Genomic DNA, 15,996 nt, shown 5'->3' with positions numbered 1-15,996 from the left:
GGAGTATTTAATAAAACCAGTTTTTAGGATTCACTGCTGTGCGCATTTTGCTAAGAGTATAATACTAATTAGACTACACATGAAATCTTTACTAAACTTAGACCACATCAATACACATAATTGCATTATTGTCATAAGAAATGACAATGAATTCAATATCAAACCAAATGGTAATGTAAGTATTAAAAGTAAACCCGTGGTTGAATCAGTAACACTCTTAAGTAGAGGAAATTGGAGCTGGGATTTGTTGGCATGTAATTATGTGACATCTTTAAATATAGCTAAAGATGTAAGTTCAGTGTGGTTTTGAAAGTCTGAAATTAAACTGTTTAAGGAGCCAGTTTCATTTTACTGTAATTTAGGACTGAAGAGAAAATTTTTATATGAACATATGAAAACTCATGAACCCTGCATTATCTTTTCTCTCCTCTGTCCAGTTGCAGAGGGGAGTGAGAGATGGGCTTTGGTAGGTACCTGGCGTCCAGCCCAGGGTCAACCCACCACAACATATGAGTTAACTTTGACTAGGAGGACATGTATAATCATATTACTGTTGATACACTAAAGTTTATAACAAGTAACCAAAGTGTTGGGATAATTTTTATTTATCTGTAAGGATATTGCACTTGAAAACTGGCGTTTTGGGCTGCCAGATGGCTCATTATTACTTACCTTCCTATATCCTTATCTGGTAAAGGGGATGAAGAGCTACAGATTTGCTAGTGTGCCTGGGTGACCACAGAGAGGCTACAAGGTTGTATTCATTTTCATTGCTATGCTGAGAGTCCAAAGCAAATGTTTTTCACTTTCAGAGTATGGATCTTGAACACCAATACTGCAGCTTATGTATTCCACAGTTAATATATTTTATAATACATAATATAATGCTACTTCTAGAAAAAAATGGAGACCAAAGTATTGTATCTCCTATCGTATTTTAATCTTTCTCTTACTACACCTGTATTTTTTCTCGTCATCCTGATTTTGCCAACATCTCTAGTTTTTCACAAGAGAGTATTTTCAATGACTGAAGAATGTCCTTCTCTGTTAATTGGAGAGATATGGATTTGATGGGTGGTCCATTCAGTGCATGAGGAACTGGCCCTTTAGCAGGGCCAGTTGCTATAGGACAAGGAGTAAAAGAGGTTAGATGGAGATTAGATATAAGGAAAGTATTTTTTTTATGATGAAAGTGGTGAAACACTGGCACAGGTTGCCCAGAGAGGTGGTGGATGCCTCATACCCGAAAACATTCAAGGTCAGATTGGACGGGGCTCTGAGTGACCTGACCTAGCTGAAAATATCCCTGCTCATTGCATGGAGGTTGGACTAGATGACCTTTAAAGGTCACTTCCAACCCAAACCATTCTATGATTCACTGTTTTTCCTCATAAAAGAGCTAGGGTAGCCACTGGAATTATCATGTAACAGAACTAAAATGAAGAAATGGCTTGCTTTTATTATTTCTTCTGTTGGTTTTGGTTTGGTTTTTTTTGTTTGACTTCCTGTGCTTTTCCATAGTACTTTGTCTTACACATATGCTTGCTTTCATCATAAAAGATGGCTTAAATCTCACTTCTAAACTATGTCACATACAAAAATGGAGTGTATATGATATGGTGCAATTAGATTAAATAGTTAAACTTGAATTTTACAATAATTTCTGACAAAGTGCTCTCCTATGGTGTTTAGCAAGTTTTTGATCTGACAGTCTTTCAGAATAGAGTTTTGATTGTGGCTAACTAGAGATGTATGGATTACTGATATCTTTAAATTCTGTCACAAATTTATTAGAAAGAACTACATGGAAAACATGTTACGTACCATGGGAGAGTACACAGGAATTTGAGTAATATGAAAACAAATGAAAAGTAAATGCTGCTGAGTAGTACTGGTTTCATGTTTGGAGAAGTTACAGCCTAAGTTCGGATGACATTTTGAAGCAAACTCTATTACCTCCCCTACAAAAATGAGGTTCTCATCTTTAATTTCTGTTTTTTAAATTAAGGCTTGCTACTACTTAGCTCTTATTTTTTACTTGTGCTGAATCTCATGTCTGTCTTGAGTCTGACTTGTCTCAAAAAATGGAGAGCAAAAATTGTGCAGTCAGTGCTCATTGATACTGCACAGTGAAAGGACAGAGTAACAGAGAGGAAGTAAAAGCAATTTAAAATACGCAAACTAATAAAGATACATTTTGTGAATGAAGATTCACAAAAATGTAAACCTGTTTGTGAGAATGGGAAAAGCCTAAAGAAATTGCTGCTGAGTGGCCTGAGCAGCCTGTCACCCTCAGTGATGTTGTGTGTAACCAAAGGCAGGGAGCAAAGACAAGGCTTAAATCAGAGTTTGGACAATCTACTCACAGAAAATTAGGGCTGATGTAGAAACTTTACTAATATAATGAATCAGATATTCAACTTTCTCATGTATTTACTTAATCTATGCAGTTTAAAGGTAAAAAAATTGTGTCTCTTCTCATGGTTGCATGGATATATGTGCAGCTGCAATACAACCTCTAGTGCCTCTGGGTTTGCAACAGTCTAAAAATGCAACTTCATCTTTCATAACAATATAATTGTAAAGTCTAATGGTGTCAGTATTAGTTGGTTCATTGCTGAACATTCCAGTTCTTGGAAAGGAGAAGCAGGTGGAAGTGGAGCGTGTATATCATTTTTGGAGAGGGCATTGAGAGTAAAAAGTTTTAAAAAGACAGTGAATAGGAAAGAAGTCAGAGATAGTAGGACAAAGAAGGGAAAATTGTGACCAGGGTGCACATGGACTTTAAAGCAGAGTCTGCAAAGCTAAGTAAAACAGTTTGTGCTGAGCCTGAGCACTGGAACTTCCAATTAGAGTGGATCCTGGCACAATTTTGGTCTGTCGCAGTCAGTAGTCTTCCAGGCAGTGCCAGGGCTGGGAATGGCATACACCAAGGACTCTTTCAGAGCGCATGGACCTCACATACTCCCAGCAGGATTTTTCCCACTAAAACATTTTTGCAACCGTTCAGTTTCATGCTGTGAAAGCATCACTGATGACTTGCAACATAGCACAGGCATTGATTAAAACTTCTGACTCAACCCACACTTAATATGTCAACAAAGTCATAAGGGAAGTATCCAAGGGAATGAGCATGGTTGTGCCACACAACAATCAATGACCTGGTTTTATTTAGCAATATAGACATGGCAAAGGAGCAACATTCTCTGTTTGGATGTAGCTGATAAATGGGTGGGGTTACTGAGAAGCTGCAGCCTCACATGAATGGGAGTGCCTGCCTTGTTGAGTAGTGCTAATGGCAGGAACTTCATCTGTATGGGCCTTCCAGTAAACTAATTTCCAAGGAGTCTGTCACTAAGGGCTGTTGAATGTGACATATAGAGAAAGAATTACTAATAGCAATAATTATATAGTTATATAATTATAACCCTGTGTAACGGACATATTTTGTGCAAAATTCTTGTGAGGTCATGCAAGTAGACTGATTAATCTCAATTGATGAAGGAAACTAAGTATAAGCAAGTGTCATGTTAGGCATTGATAACTGAGCCTCAGCCTAAGAACACATAAGACTCTGTGTGTGTGTAGGTGTGGATAGGTGTGCATGCACAGGTAGTACCTATCCACCTGATTTATTTTTATCTATCACTGGGATATAGTTATTACTTAAAAAGAGCTTCTTAATCGTTGTCTGAAAAAATTAAGAAAGTGATAAGCAGAATTTATTTGAAGGAATCAAAGCTTCAAATTTGCTTATAAAATAAAAACCTCTTCAATCAGAAACAGTTCTATAGAGCTCTACGTTGGTAAAGGACATCACCTTAATAGGGTGATGCTATTCATATAGTATATAGACTGGTAATTGAGTGCAGAAGATGATGAGGCAAAGATAATAACATAAAATTTCCAAGTCCATAATGTCAAGCACTGAAAGAAGTCATCAGAGTGTTAGAAGAAATGGAAGGACTTCAATAACGGAATTCTAGTAGACGTAGGGTTTGCAATTGTATGGAATAGTTATTCTTGCCTTTTCTTCTTCACAGTTTTTGACACAGGAGATAAAAGAGAAAAAAGAAATATGAAGAAAAGTAATATTTCTAGCAGAAAGCGACCTGGGCTTCTTGTAGGCTTGACTCATACTCTTCTTTAGCTAGAGATGATGTTCCTGAGTCTAAGACAGTTTGTAGACAAGCAACAGTTATATTTATTCCTCAATACTTATGGAGATGTTTCCCTACATAGGATAAATTCTTGATATTTCTTCATTTATAGTTTATCTCATATTCTGTCATAGGGCTGTTGTTTGGATACCTTTAATAGAATGTTTTTCTTTATTCTTCAAAACTTGTAACATGGTGCTATTTCCTGAAGGTCTAGTGGCAACTTTACAAATTAGGTAGTACTCTGAGATCTAAGGCATTTCCAAGGAAATTTTCACTGTGTTTTCAGCAAGTAGAATTATCTGGATTTTATGGTGAGAAACCATATATAGGTTTAAAAAACAAAACTTGAGATAATAACATTAATTATGAGGATATGTTATAAAAAATAAGGATAATTTTAATCCACCCAAAATCAGAGATATGGGACAAAGTCGTGAGTCAGGTGCCATGTGGTGGGCACACGAAGTGACCTTCTCGGAATCAAAGACAATTGTGCCTTTCAAAGTTTGTATTAGAAGTTTAAATGTTTCCTGCTGGTCTTGGGTTAACATTTCTGAATGCATCTTCCTCATGCTTTCACATTATACCATAAGCTAAGATATTTTTCTGAAAGAGCCTTCATCAAATGTGTAGGAAACAAACTGTCTTTTATATGAAATGTTTGCTGCTGTTGGACAAGTGGCATGTGTGTTTAAAATATACTGGATGCATAATTACAGGGAAAACGGATGCTGGCAGTTGTGTAAGAGCCACCCCCTAAAGGCAAGAAAAAGTGATCCTTAAAGGCAAGAATTATGCTGTTACATAAAAGCTTGTTCCTAACATGTCAATTGGTGCAGTATGTCCAGTTATGGTGTTTCAGACGTACCATTTTGTACTATTCATGCTGTCTGTTCAGAGTGCTGTTCCATTCTTTCATCTAGTCACATGAACTCTGTTCTTTCTCAATCATGAGAGACTGTTCTCTGCTGCAGGGACAATGTACAATGGGTAGTACTCAAACGTGAGGGCAATGCCCAGTATTTTTGAAAAATATGAGACACTATCAGCCAACTGAAATTATGCACCCTTGATGTGCTAGTTATGATTTTGTAGACTTATAGTATATGCCTCTTAAGTAACCTCTTTTCTATTCTGAAGAATCCCAGCTAAATAGATAGTCCTGAAGCTTGTTAATCCTTTTGGTCTTCTTGTCTTTCTTTGGACCTTTTCAAGTTTAACTGCCTTTTTGACACAGTGGACCCAAAGTGCACACAGTGCACTCCCGTATAAACAGATTATAGAACCATAGAATCATTTAGGTTGGAAAAGACCTTAAAGGCCATTGAGTCCAGCTGTTAACCCAGCACTGCCAATCCACCACAGAACCATGTCCCTAAGTGCCACATCTACATGTATTTTAAATACCTCCAGGGATGGTGACCCCACCACTTCCCTGGGCAGCCTGTTCCAATACTTGACAACCCTTTCAGCAAAGAAATTTTTCCTATAATTACAAGTATGAACACTATAGACATTAGGACTATATAACACATACGTATATGCGTGAGAGAGAATGTGATTGTCATCGTGTAGTATATAATTGCTGTTGTGCTGTCTTAAGATTTTTATGGTTAAAAAAAATTACTACTTGCAATTTGTATTGCTTTCTTTAATAGATCTATTGCTCTGGTTTGCCTTTTCTACTAATACTTTTAGTGCATGTGTTGCAGAACATGCAGTAATGATTTCAAACCAGAGCAAGATAGAATGTCAAATAGGGCTCAATTCTGGTAAGTGCTATTCTGCTGTGCATTTACAAAGGCAACAGCATTAGGATTGCTCACAAGCAGCCCGACAGATCATGGATATAGAGAGAGTCAGCATTTGTATTGTCCAATTCATATTGTGTTTCTTATGTTGGAAGTTGTTCCATAGCCTTCCAGATGCAAATGAAAGCAAATGTTGCTGCTTACTCAACTTTCCTTGGATAAAACAAGGATTTATTTCTTAATTGTTGATAATGATATTTTTAATAGAGCTTCTGGGTGATTTTCAAAAATCCATTGCGCAGGCTGGAAAGGTAAAAAGACCTTTCCCCAAATCTTCGTTCACGAAGACTGGCCATTATTATTTATTATTAGTATTTAAAGGACTCTGTTGTTATCCTGCCTGTCTACTTGGGTACCTAAAACCTACTGTGACCATATTATTACAGCACCTTTGGATTATTGGCCAATTAATTTTTATTCCACTGGTAATGCTCTGTTATGCATGGTAAGGTAGGTCTGGGATACAAGGGTGATGAGAAATTAATATGGAGGCTGCAGCGCTGGCTACCAGTGCAGTACCAATTAAGTAGTTTGGTATTGACTCTCAGTTCAACAGGACCGGTACAACCCATAGTAGAGGAGCAGACCTGGAACACTGTAGTATAGCTGTGGTTACACTTGACTTGATAGATTGAATGAGATCTATGTTGGCTTTGGTTGGAGTCACACTGAGAGCGTCTATACCTCTGGCATAACAAACACCCAAAGCACGTGACACTTGCATGGATATTTGAGAGTTGCTAATCTTTTGACATGGTGTTTTGTGTTGTTTCAGCATTACATGGTTCCAATACTGTTAACATTTTTACATGCCAGTGATTTTTAGCATAAAAATTTTCACGATCTCTTCTGTTTGCTAGTGCAGCCATGTGACTGAAAGCCATGAAGCTGTGAAGCAGCTTGGCAAACCAAAGGAATAAGATGCCATCTGTGTACCTAAGTAAATGCATTATAGAGGAGAACCTGTTCTTAAATCACTGTAACACTTACAGAAAGTTTGATGTGATGTTGAACTGTCACTGGAGGTAAGAGGTTCTGATGGAAAATTGTACTACACTACAACAGTTATGAGTGTAATTGCACTGTGATATATTTGTTTCTCTTGCAAACAAAGATATGTGTTCATCTCTGATTCACTGAATATGAAAAAAAGCCATCTATTGGGACACATGGACATGATTCCTTCCAAAGCATATATGGGGATTTAAAGCACATAAATGGCAGATTGGGAAATAGTGCAAGACATGGCTATGAGTAGAAATGGTATGAGTATCTTTAATAGTTTGCAGTGGAAAAGCACCATTGCTGTCTCAGTAGTTGGAGGTAGGCAGTGGGTTAATACAAGCATATCAAATCACACACACTGAGTACAAGATTTGTTCAATTAGTTTCAGTTCACATTCACAACAAAATGTAATGTGCCTGTTCCCCAGGTATGAGATGGTGTCACATCTTGTCTCCTGACCCGATGTACTGTACAGCGTCCTCCGTCACATGGGTTGGCATACGAGGTCTTTCACAATGGGAGCAGAGAAAGTTGAGAGTTCTTAAGAGCTGTTTTTCTAAGCACTCAAATGGATGTTACTCAGCCTGGAGGTTCAGAGGCTTTTTTGCCGATACGACAATTACTAGAGATGAAGGAACACTCCTTAGGAAGTGTTTTGAACAGTTAGAGTTGTTAATAGCTACAGAAGTATCAGTCAGGCTGTAGCTTTTAAGTTTTTAAAAAATTATCTTTGAACATGCATTTAGGATTTTTACACAGGTACAGCATGACTGAACAAGTAGTGGGTGCTTTTGTACAGCACATGAATAAAAATTAAATGTGGGCAAGACATGAAAGGAGCAACAGTTTCAGTGACTTTTAAGTGTGATGAAGAAAGATTTGTGACATTCTGAAATATTCCTGTTGTGTTTTGAGAAAATGAAGGATTTTTCTGACAACTGGTTGTACCAGTTGTAAAACGATGTGTCTGATTAATAATGCATTCTATTGAAAAGGGATGGGAGGTTTGGTTAGGTATGATTCATGGTTGTCTGTTGCAGTAATTAAGTCCATTCCTTGCCTTAAAGGTCAGCATGACCCTGTTTAAATTTTCAGTCTCGAGGGTTTGTGCAGTTGGTGTTTAAGGAGGAATTAGGAAAAGATAGCAATTTATTGGTGTCTCTACATTTTGGCAAATGTGTATTTCCTTGCTTTTCCGCCCCCCCCCGATTCATTATTGAAACATTTGTTTGATTTATAAAGCTAAATTGACCTTTTATTTTACTCCTTAATAAGATTTTTTTTCTCAGAGATTTTAAAAAACACATATAGTATGTTTAAGATCATTCAAATTCAGTGATATGAAGAACCAAAGTACTTGTATGATTTTAAATACAAAACAGTATTTTAAAAGGTTCTTGTGTGCCTTTAACACACTTTTGTATGAAAGATAATCCTATTCCAGCTATCCTGTTCCTTTATAAATAGCAGGTCGCTACACTCGCTTCCTCAGTTTCCTTCACATTTGTTAGTACTTCACAGTAGATATCTGCACATTGTTCTGCAATTCTCCTCAATGTCTTTTTTAAAACTCCCGTTTCTTTAATATCTACAAAAACTGAAGAGTAGTCTCCTGAGGTTTTTTCTGGCAGTATTATCAGAATGGCTCGCAATCTTGAGTATAACTGTTCTCTGCACCTTACAGAAGTGATATTATCTCCAATTTACAGTCAAACAGTGAAAGGACATTGAGGTTACAGGGAATAAAAAAAAAACCACACAAAAGAAAAAGAAAAAATGCAGGCAAAGGCCTTAGAAGAATTTACACAGAACATCCCAAACTAAAATCCTGATATCTCTGATCAGCTCTTGCTACCCCAGGAGAACTCAACTTCTTTGCCCCACACTGTCCAGGGAGATACAGCCCAGGGGCCATGCTGTGCAGTGGCTTGTACCCACTCTGCTCAGGGTGGCGTCCTTCAGAACTGATGGGCTGTGTCTGCAGTGCTCTTCATTTGATTTTTGTGCCTCTGAGGCACAGGTTTTGTATATGTGTGTTCAGATGACCATACTGTGAAGTATATGTTTCACAGCCAGCTAGTTCATGGCCTTGTGGCATGGCACGTGCTGCACGCCTGAGAGCATGGAGTGAGAACAGGTGGGTGAGGGCACCAGACCTTGTGGGAAGCTGTTGGAGAACTGTGTAGGGAACTGTAATGGAAGCAAACTTGACACAACCTTGTCCATGCTGCCTAGAGGAAGGAGTGCCATATGGAACTACTCACAGAACTAAAGCTGAGAGCACAGTGCTTGGATGTAAACTAATGTGTATGCAGTGTAGGCGATCAGGGGATATGGAGCTAGAAGCAAACTGGAAGCTAAGTTTTGTCAAGTAATGGTTTCCACTTTTACCTGCTAAAGCTGCTGGACAAATCAGTCATTTGATCATAAATACCCTTTTCTCAAGGGTATTCTCAAGTTTAACAGCATTAAACTTTACAATCATCTCTTAATTTTCCTTGGTGATTGCATAGTGGACCAGCTCTTTCCTCATTCTACCTTATAATGCATGTCCTGGTAAATTATTTTTATGATTATTTTTATAATTTTTTGTGCTTGTATCTTAGTCTGTGCTTTGGACTTCTGAAAAACTTGTTACCCTGAGGTCATAAACTCAGGTTATATCCCATGTTTCACTTCTATTCCAGTGTTCTCAAACTTTGGAAAACATGCCTTGCAAGGACCTATAAAACACAAGATTCTTTTCTTTAAAGCCTGGGGTATAAGGTATGTATTTTACATACCTTTTGTTGGGATAACTACATGATCAGCTTTCCCCTAACAACTGTTCTGTCAATTCATCACTTGCATTACTCATTCATTTAACGCAGATTCAGCAGCTCATTTCATCAGGCAGAGCCTCTCTTTTCTAATGTATGTTGTATCAGCAGCTGCATACTGACCAACTCCCACTGCTTCTGTATACAAGATCTCTTATACATAACCTCCATGCTCATTGCCCATTCCTGGCATTCCTGCTCTGGCTACTAATCAAGCACAATAGGCCCCTTTGTGCTCTCTTGCCCTTTCTTCTCCTCTGAAACTTTTGCTCCATGCCTATATCCAAAGCAGGCAGGCTTCTTTTACTTCTGCATTCCATTACTGAATATCAGGTTAACAGGGTCTTCTTTAACACCTACCCTATGCTAATATTCTTTAAGATAGATGTGGTGTTTCCAGCCACAAAGCAGAATCAGAGACAGGCACTGCAGCATCCTGGACTTCATTCTAGACAACATCCTGGGCAGCATCCTGGTGAAATTTTGCTCATGGATGCACTACAGTTATGGTGCAAGTATGTTAGGCTGGCATCAATCAAGTTATACCTCTTTAAAATGTGAATTTTCTGGCTTATGTTATTGTTGACCTGGTAAATTATTAAAAGCGACTCTTTCAAAAATCATGTGCTTTTACACACACATCTATGCGTATGTATTTCTTGCAGTATTTGGTTTTCTCTGGTTTTCTCTAAACTTTGGCTGTCAGTATAATCTTTTAAGTGCCATCTGATCAGGTTAATATGTGTAAGGAATACAATTGCACAGTGCTGATAGGAAACCAGACAGTGATTCCTGCATTTCCTAGCTGAATGATTTTGTACCCTACTTGAAAGACATGACCGAGTCCCCATCATGTATTTGGTGTAAGGTATAGAACATTCATAAAACTTCTAGTGCAGTTCCATAGTAACAGAAAAGTGTAACAGTCACCTTCCTAAGTAATTATTTACTACTTTCCATACAGTTCCTTTTTTACATTCTTTCATACAGTGCTTTCATCTAAAATTTAAGAATAGAGTCATCTAGACTACACTAGAGCATTTTGGTTGAAAGGACCCCCATCCAGTCCCACTGCGTGACCACTTCAGAGCTGACAGAAAGTTAAAGCATGTTGTTAAGGGCATTGTCCAAATGGCTCTTAAACACTGAGAATAGATAGAAAATATTGAAAAAAAAATTAAATTGCCAAATAAACAACGAAAACTTTCCATTAATATGAAAACTGCTTTCAGTGAAAATACTAAATCACTGAAATCTCAAAGTGATTCCTCAAAAGGCTTCAAAATTCAATTTTTGCCCTTTGTGTAACAGAAGAGTCAGAAGGTTCATTTTTAAAATTTAGAAGTGTTATTTAAAGCATCTTTATAGAAAAGATACTGCTTTCACCACTCTCCCGAGCCATGTATTTCTGGTACTTCTCTTTTGCATATATTAATGGCATTTATGCATAGCTAGATGAGGGATCTGATTTAACCAGACATGACCCTGCAAAAATGGCTAGATTTCAATCATGTCGTATTAATGCCACTGAACAACAGAGGGGGGATATATGATCAACAGTGAGAGACATTCCTTTTCAGCAGTAACTTGAGTTGAGAGTAGCTTGAGCCAGTCATGAAACCATATCCTAAGAGTGAAGAGTGAAAACAAAGTTTCATAAGCTGTACCAAAAAGTGTCTATTCGTTGTTCAGTGTACCCTGCATATAAAGGTTATACAGAACGTTAATTCAACTGAGAGCCTAAACAAGTGCTTATTTTACTCATTTCAGTGATACTTTACAGAGTTTAAAATCAAGCACATATCCGAACATTGCCATTCAATTATCAGAATAATTGCTTTCATCTTCTGAAGTGATTTAATTTATGACCTAAGGAAATGTTTGATAAATATACCTTTACCAGAAATAAACGTTCTCTGTGTATGTAATCTAGATGTATACTAAAAAGATGCAGCATTTGTTAAAACACAGTACAACAGCTGTTTCCTTGTATATCCAGTGTTATATTGAACATCTCTCAAATATTGTTTTGATTTCCTATCCTTTTATTCAGAAGATACAGGCACAGTACTAACACAAAGATAATATTGCTACATATCTGATTTCTGTTCTCCTATTAATCTTTTCTTCTGTTAGCAAAATGAAGCAGCCACAGTATACAATTTATGCTTTCTCTAGTAATTTTGATATCTATATAATACAAAAAGACACCTTTATTTTTTAGAAAAACTCCACCTTCAATCCTTCCAAAAACCTACAACAAAACTGTTGATGTTAATAATGCTTCAGACTGATAGATTGATGTGTACATGGCCAGGAGCACCATGACCCAGCACAGCACTTCTATATTAATAAGACATGAAGTCAGACCATTTATCATTTTGTGTAGCCAGCACACAAATTAGAGAACAGCTTGCCAGGATCTCATTACTTTGTTTTTGCCATAGTTGCAGAATAGATAGCTTTGAAACCTTCTTGTGCTCTACTGTGACATGCGAACATTCATGTCATGGCGACCCGACTGAGTTGTTCAGTTGTGTACAGTGCTGACTCAGGTGCCTGAAGTGTCCTAAACAATTTGCCAAGCAGCAGACTCTTCTAAATGAAAAAAAAAGGAAAACTCCATAAAGACATAATCACTGGCAGTTACCACAGGTGTAAGATGTTCAGCAGTGCAATCAGGATATGAAACTTGGAGAGTCAATTACTGTAAGTCACTGAGGACCACATGCTTTCATTACGGTACAGTATGTTTTTTATTACGTATTTTCATGATGAAAAATACTATTTAATGAAATACTGTTTTAAGATAACAAAATACCATCTTAAAATAACATACTCTCACTGTCTTATATAGGCTACTCTTCAAATATTGTAGCTGAGAGACATTTTGCAGATAATATTCATGTTTTAAATATGTTAATTTGTCTGCATTTTCTGTACATTGTAGTAATTTGCTGTCTTTGGGGTGAGGGATAGTCCTCAGGAAAACTTTGCAATATTAAAAAAAAAAGCAGACAACTTGAATTTTTAAACTCTTAAAGAAGACAGCTCAGATCTCAAACTGCTAAGTTCAGTTTCTTAATTAAATTTGAATTTTGTAGTGGTACTTTTAACTAAAAATACTTGTTTAATGCTTTTGGCTTGTATATTTATGTTTGTGATGTTTCTTATCTAATGTATTTTCAACATATAATACATGTGCAGTTGATCTCCTGATAGAGTGTAACCTAAGGTTCAGATCTATTTTGTAATGTGATACATTCATCTAGAGATGTATCTGCTATCCACAGCTGGTGAGGCATATTTTAGGCTGCTCCCATTGTATTTGTGTCCCCTCTTTGTTCATTAGATGGAAAATATGATTCAGATACAGTGTAGTGTGCTCTTCTAATAGAAATCAGTGAAACTGTTTTCCAAGCAGTGAGGCCATTTGCTGTAAATGAGGTAAAGCCTCTGTGCACTCTGTGTGGATCCTTGGAGAACTGCCACAGAGGCTGGCTCTGCCTCTGCTGAGAGACAGAGACAGCTCCAAAGTGTCCTTAAACCATACATCCTAGCTGCCATGCACAGGAGACCCCTGCTGCACTGCTTCCAGGAATGAGCCTGGAGGGGTAGGCTTGGGGTAAGGAAAAACAAAAGTCTGGTTTTGAGGATGGCTCAAAGGCTAACCTGTACAATCAATGTAACATTACTCTTTGTAGATTCCTTTTGGATTCAGTAAAGATTCTCAGAAACAGTTGCAACACCTGTAACCAGAAGGAAGAATAATATGCTCCAAGTGCTGATTTCTTAGAATTTCCTTTGGAAAAAGTGCATTTCAAGATCATCTCTCTCCTGGCTTGCCAGTCTACTTCCTGCTGCTTTACTCTAAGATCTCAAGTGGCTGTACTCAAAGGTACAGAACAGATGTCTAAGACAATTCTTGGAAAAAGAATTATGTCTCTTGGGTAATAGTGAGAGAGCCTTTGCACTTATGGAACTGGAAAAGGGAATGATCCAGACCTGTACAACTCAGAGATAATTTTTTATGAATTTTCCAGTCACCACTTTGATCATTGCTTCCTAGCACCGATTTGTGGCACCTCCTTCCCTCCCTTTCTCCTCCCTCTACTTGGCTTCTTCCTGCTGCTTAACAAGCTCAATTGGTTTTATGTATGTAATTCTTTTTATTTAAGAGAGTTTGAAGGTGGTCTCTGAAAGAATTGCTTTCATCCAAAGCCAGGAGCTGATCAAAGCAACACACAAAAGCCAAATGGGAGCCAAGGCAGAGCTGCCTGACCAGCCATAGGGTCAGGGTTCTGTGCCAGAGAAATAGTAAAACATATCAGCTTGAAGCTGCTGATAAGGGATTTTCTCCTAGTAATACCTGTAAAGTTTATGATATCCTTTATGAAAATCAAAGAAATCTGCATCAGAGTATGACTTTGTCCTGAAGAGAAGAATATGAAAGCATTTATAGGATGAAGTGCCACTGCCTGTGTTTATTGCCATAATCCTGTATTAGGCTCAGTCTGCACTATTCATACAGCACTGGACTATCACCCACCTCACATTTACTTTTATGAAGTGGCTCCTTAGCCCAGTTGTCAGGATATTAAGGAATTACATGTCTATGAAAAGAAGGTTTATGCTAAAACAAAAAGCAGCTAAATGAAAATCAGTGCCATCATCGTGTCTGAAAATAGATGTCCAGTGAAAATTGTAATTAAGAAATAGGTCAATAACAGATGTTAAGACATCTTTAAAAAAATCTAATTAAGATTTCTTTTGAATTCTTTTACAGATTTTTGTAAGGCATCAGTCCCAATATTGCTTATGATTATGATTTTTTAAAACTTTAATAGTAATCCATGTATGGCTTTTCACAAAGGATTTTCTGCTATGAGCAATTTGAACTTTGGCATTTTTTCTTCTGTATTAAAATAAGCCAAAATATTGTGTCATTTTAACACAAAACATTACTTTAAATGAATGTCTTGGAAAAATTCAGCTCTGTTTTGAGAGTAGGCATAAAAGTTACTAGGGTGAAGGAAGTTTAAGTTTTCTGTAGTCATAAAGGAAGACTGAACTATGTCTTAAAACCAAAACAGCCTTTCATCCCTAAATAATTAAAGGAATCCGATAGCAATTGGAGTTTTCTATTTCCCCAGAAAACTGCAATGTAGGCTGTCTCAGCTTAGCTTCCCTGTCACTAAATTTCCAACATGCCTTAGTCTGGATCTCCCAGCATAGCTGTGTATTTTAATAGGTTTATGTCAACTTAGATTGCTCTGAATTTCATCAACTTTATTTTTTTGGTTAAATGTAAAGTTGAGATTGTATGAGAAGTTTTTTGTGTTTTTTCTTTTTTTGTAGATGTATCAGGAAATCCTTTTACCTTTTTCTGTTGAAAATATTCATTTGCCATTTTTGCTACTTTTCCCTGCATGAATTGTAGCCTTTTCATTGAAAAAATGAATACTCTGTCCTCAGACGTAATGCTTATTGGTTTGCAGTTGAAAAATTTCAGCAAAAAATAGGAACGTACTTGGGTTTAGATGAAGTTCTCTTTACTGTGGCCAAAGTGGATAAGAAATAATTCCATATTAAGAATGATCCATTAAAAATTTTGATTTCTTATCTGCCTGAAGGAAAAAAGAAAACAAAAGCTTTTTAATAGTGTTTTTATTGAGGTGGTTTAACATTGATTTGTCCAAGTTTGTTTTCATCCCTTTTGATAGATATCAGTTAAGAAATGGGCTTAATTTTTCAGTAGGTGGGGGGAATTTCCTATGTTTGATTTTACTGCAGTGGTATGAATCTCTGCAGCAATCTCCTGAGAATAAAGACATTTCCCAGTTGTCTGCTTCTACTGTGAGGGACAGAAATGATTCCAGTGATTAATAGAAGCAATTCGGCTCAGAATCTAAAGTTGCCAAAAACCTTAGCGATATCTTCCCAGTTTCCACTCTTTCCAGTGCACTTGAAAGCTCAGCATCTCTCGATCAGCACCTCTCATTCCAACATCCTGTTGCTTGGAAACATGAATCAGAGAAGGAAGTCATCTCACTGTTAATGCAGGAGAAAATCCATGTCTGTAATCAGCCGGATTTTCAAAATCAAAGGCAGACCTTCAAAAATTAAACGCAAATGGAAAAGAAAGAGAAGAGGTAGAGAGATCTGAGTAGTCTTCTTGCAGCATATTCACTTTATGG

General features: G+C 37.2%; 1 protein-coding gene across 5 annotated transcripts in view; it reads left to right on the top strand.

Moving 5' to 3' along the window:
* GREB1 (growth regulating estrogen receptor binding 1) overlaps nt 1-15,996 on the top strand; it is a 94,239-nt gene that overhangs the window by 12,292 nt on the left and 65,951 nt on the right. For 2 of the 5 annotated variants that reach the window (XM_027690302.1, XM_027690305.1), the window contains exon 1: nt 12,371-12,508. The exons of 1 other annotated variant lie outside the window; for it this stretch is intronic. In XM_027690302.1, coding sequence (XP_027546103.1) covers nt 12,485-12,508 — 24 coding nt within the window. In that variant the 5' untranslated portion in view covers nt 12,371-12,484. Of the gene's footprint in view, nt 1-12,370; nt 12,542-15,996 lie in introns of those variants that run through there. 2 more of the 5 variants (XM_027690306.1, XM_027690308.1) reach the window with 2 other exon arrangements.

This window comes from Neopelma chrysocephalum, unplaced genomic scaffold (assembly GCF_003984885.1).
Source record: "Neopelma chrysocephalum unplaced genomic scaffold, ASM398488v2 Primary Assembly neopelma1_80b, whole genome shotgun sequence".
NCBI lineage: Eukaryota > Metazoa > Chordata > Aves > Passeriformes > Pipridae > Neopelma > Neopelma chrysocephalum.
The sequence above is the reverse complement of the archived record's forward strand: the minus strand, read 5'-3'. Positions and strand labels throughout refer to the sequence as shown.